The sequence below is a fragment of the Egretta garzetta genome, unplaced genomic scaffold (genome assembly GCF_000687185.1).
Source record: "Egretta garzetta isolate BGI_Z169 unplaced genomic scaffold, ASM68718v1 scaffold12, whole genome shotgun sequence".
Classification (NCBI taxonomy): Eukaryota; Metazoa; Chordata; class Aves; order Pelecaniformes; family Ardeidae; genus Egretta; species Egretta garzetta.
In genome coordinates, this window is record NW_009258795.1 from 1,101,174 (window position 1) to 1,104,323 (window position 3,150).

The 3,150-nt window shown below is 45.4% G+C and overlaps 1 protein-coding gene across 1 annotated transcript in view; it reads right to left on the reverse strand.

Moving 5' to 3' along the window:
* Positions 1-19: 19 nt before the first annotated feature.
* Positions 20-3,150, reverse strand: part of MCTP1 (multiple C2 and transmembrane domain containing 1) — a 193,874-nt gene continuing 190,743 nt past the window's right edge. The window contains exons 19-20 of the mRNA XM_035889310.1: positions 966-1,063; positions 20-105 (exon numbers count right to left, since the gene is read on the reverse strand). Coding sequence (XP_035745203.1) covers positions 34-105; positions 966-1,063 — 170 coding nt within the window. The 3' untranslated portion in view covers positions 20-33. The remainder of the gene's footprint in view (positions 106-965; positions 1,064-3,150) is intronic.

The following is a 3,150-nucleotide window of genomic DNA, read 5'->3' on the forward strand; positions in this document are numbered from 1 at the left end:
GCCGCCCCCAGCCGCCTCGGCACGCAAGGCTGTCTAGCCAGGGTTGTTTTTCTTCCTCTTGCTGGGGCTGTGACTGGGATCTTGTTTCAGTTCGTGGTATTGCACCTGTTTAAACACAACGTTCAGAAAGAAACCGGTCAGGTGGCGCCTGCTGGAGAACAGAAAGATTTCTAATTTTTCCCAGGGCAACAAAAAAAAAAAGAAAAAAAGGAAAGAAAAAGAAAACTATCGCCCTGCAAACTACATGGGACCTGCAGCTGTGATTCAGCAACAGAATGACAGATCCAGGGTAAGGAGGGAAAAACAGCGTTGGGAGAATCCTGCCAGGACGCTGCAGAGCGTGCCCCGATGGCAGCTGTAAGAAGGCTGCTTTTTTTGTTTTCTCCGTGAGCTCCACGAGAGAGGAAACAGAACCCTTGTTAACGAACGGGATGAATATTCTTTGCAACTTTTCTTTAAAAACTTGCTTATTTTCAAAGGCACACCGCAAAGGGGATCAGATTCAGAGTGGGTGTGAGCACCCATTCCTCCTATTTACACCAGCTCCGAACTGAAACCGTTACCTAGAAATAGGGAAAGTATAGAATATTTGTGATACGAGAGGTGATTTATGTGCCTGACATTACCTTAATGCTTGCACCTCCTCAAGAAGTGGCGCACCGCATTACAAAAGCTTGTAATTCATAACTGGCTTATTTTTAAAGGAGTTTGTGAGCACGGTTGAACTGTGACTACAGCAAGAACTGGCCATAGAGCTGGCTCCGCATCGGTGCAGCTCCCTGCATCTTTCAACCTTCCTTAAGGTCCATGGACTACCCCCAGCTTGAGTTTGCAATTTCTTTGTGCCAAAGAATATAAGGTTGATTCAAAATTACTGCTTTAAAATCTACTTTGAAAAACCCCAGAAAGCCATGATGCCACGTATCAAATTGACTACCATACGGATACTTAAAAAATATACACACCACTTGCACATCTGAAGGAACTCTGGACAGAAAGTCAAGTAGCTCATTGTTATCAATTGCGTATGGACTTCGAAGTTTCTTTGTAAATTTGTTGATGCCTGAAAAAGTGAAAGTTTAAATGTTACTATCATAATTTAAAAAAAAAAAAAATTGGCAAAGTTCTAAAAAAGATTTTAGGATCCATTTGAAAGTCTGACATTAGCACTGAATTAATGAATGAACGAACTGTAAGCTCAGGCTCTAAAGGTCAGAAGCTGCTGCTGCAGTTCCCTCTGCTTCCAAATGCAGAAGTTCCAGGGACATTTCTAATTGCTCCAATACTTTTTTTTGAAACTAAGAGAAACTCTGGTTATTACGTGGAAGTTGCGAAAAAGAGGGGAATAAAGTGTACTCCATTTCTGTGGTGGAGAGGATGAGCAGTAATGGGCTTAATTGCAGGGCAGAAGATTCAGGTTAGAAACAAGGAAAATCTTTCCAATACTACGGATGGGGAAGTCTGCATCATGTGAAGACTTTAGGATGAGTTTACACAAACCTGCATCCAGGAACGACAGGTACAGGCGACCTGATGGCAGTGCAGGGAAGGGACACCATGTCTCCCTTAAGCATCGTGGTCTTACGATGCCCACTGACAGCGTTCAGAACCGAGGAAAACCTCCCCAAGCAACTGAAAACAGGGTTTTAAACTAGACTAGTTTTCTTGCCATTACATGCTGGATCAGATTCATACACTTTTCCCAGGAGAACCTTGTGCATGTGCTCTGGGAACACATCTGGAACATGGGCAGGAACGGCACAAACCGCAGAGTCTCATGTGAGTGGGAAAGAGCCAGGACAGCATTAAAAATGTGCTGTTCGGTGTAATTTATCAAAGTTGTATCAGAGATAAGATAATACAGTTTATCCTCCATGAAGTCTTTGGTGCCCAGGCCTTTCAGAAAGCTTTAGCGAGGACATAAAGCTTCGGGACGGAGTGCGCAAGCTGCAGTCTTGATAACACCCAGGGCCTCCCAGCATGAATTCCCAGTTCCGTGGTGTAGACAGATGCTGCCATCCCTTTACCCGGTGACTGAACAGTGAGCGTTGAGAAAGAATACCCGAGATTCAAAAGGTTTAAGAAGTTCCTTTGCACCAGCAAGTGACTGAGAAATTCACAGCCTATCCCACTGTTCATTGCACGTGGCCACTGAACCACCCGTGGGTGAATTCAGGAGCTGGTATGGTCTCACCTTGTCACATCTGACAAAGAAAAGTACCCATCACCCCGTGAAAGCGAATGCATGAATAAATCACGGTCAAAGCTCAAGAACAGAGCTGAACAGATGAGGTGGGACACTACAGGAGAAGTAAAATACAACAAGGGGACTAGGTCTTTCCCAAAAGCTTGAAAATTTTCTGACTAAAATGGTTTTCTTTATACTCTTTTCCTCATTAACAGCTGCAGCTGTGGCCAGAACTCTGTGCTCTAGTGAATGGAATTAGCATTGCAGAGATGGCTCCTGCTCCGCCGTGGCTAACACGCCACATGCTGAAGGACCAGTCACCTCCATGGGGAGAAACATGGAACTGGGAATTTCTTGCCAGGGCAGGCTGAAAGAGGCAGTCCCTATGGGTGCACAGAAGATGGACAGCTATACAGATCATAAGAGCTGCTATAAGATGGAAGAATTTTCCTTTAAAAATCCCTGCCATCCCAAAGAAAAAAATGTGCAGACGCTGCTACAAACCAGCTCAACCTTTCCAGTGGATGGAAGTCAGAGAACAGAGGTCGTTTGCTTTCAAGTGCAGGATGGATGCATGGGATCAAGAAATGTATGTATGTGGCGGAGAGTAGAAACACACGATAATGGAGAAAACATGCATGTGTTTGGAACACTACATTTTTTGAAGGGAGAGATGCTCAAAGCTACACACACTGCGACACGGCTCTGGGCCAGCGTGTTTCACCCCGAGGAGGTCTCTGGGGCTGCAGCCATGCAGTACTTGCCTGGTCTCCTGGCATGATGCAAGAGAAACAGGTCCCTAAGGAAGGGATCCCCAGACACCGGCTGAACAAGAAGTCACCTACACTGAGATGCAGGAGAAAAACGTGGAGCTGAAACCTCTAGCGAGCAAAGGTGCTTGATGCTATATTTTGATGGACTAGATACCTTGGGGGCAGGGAGGGAAGAGATGGAGGGAAAGA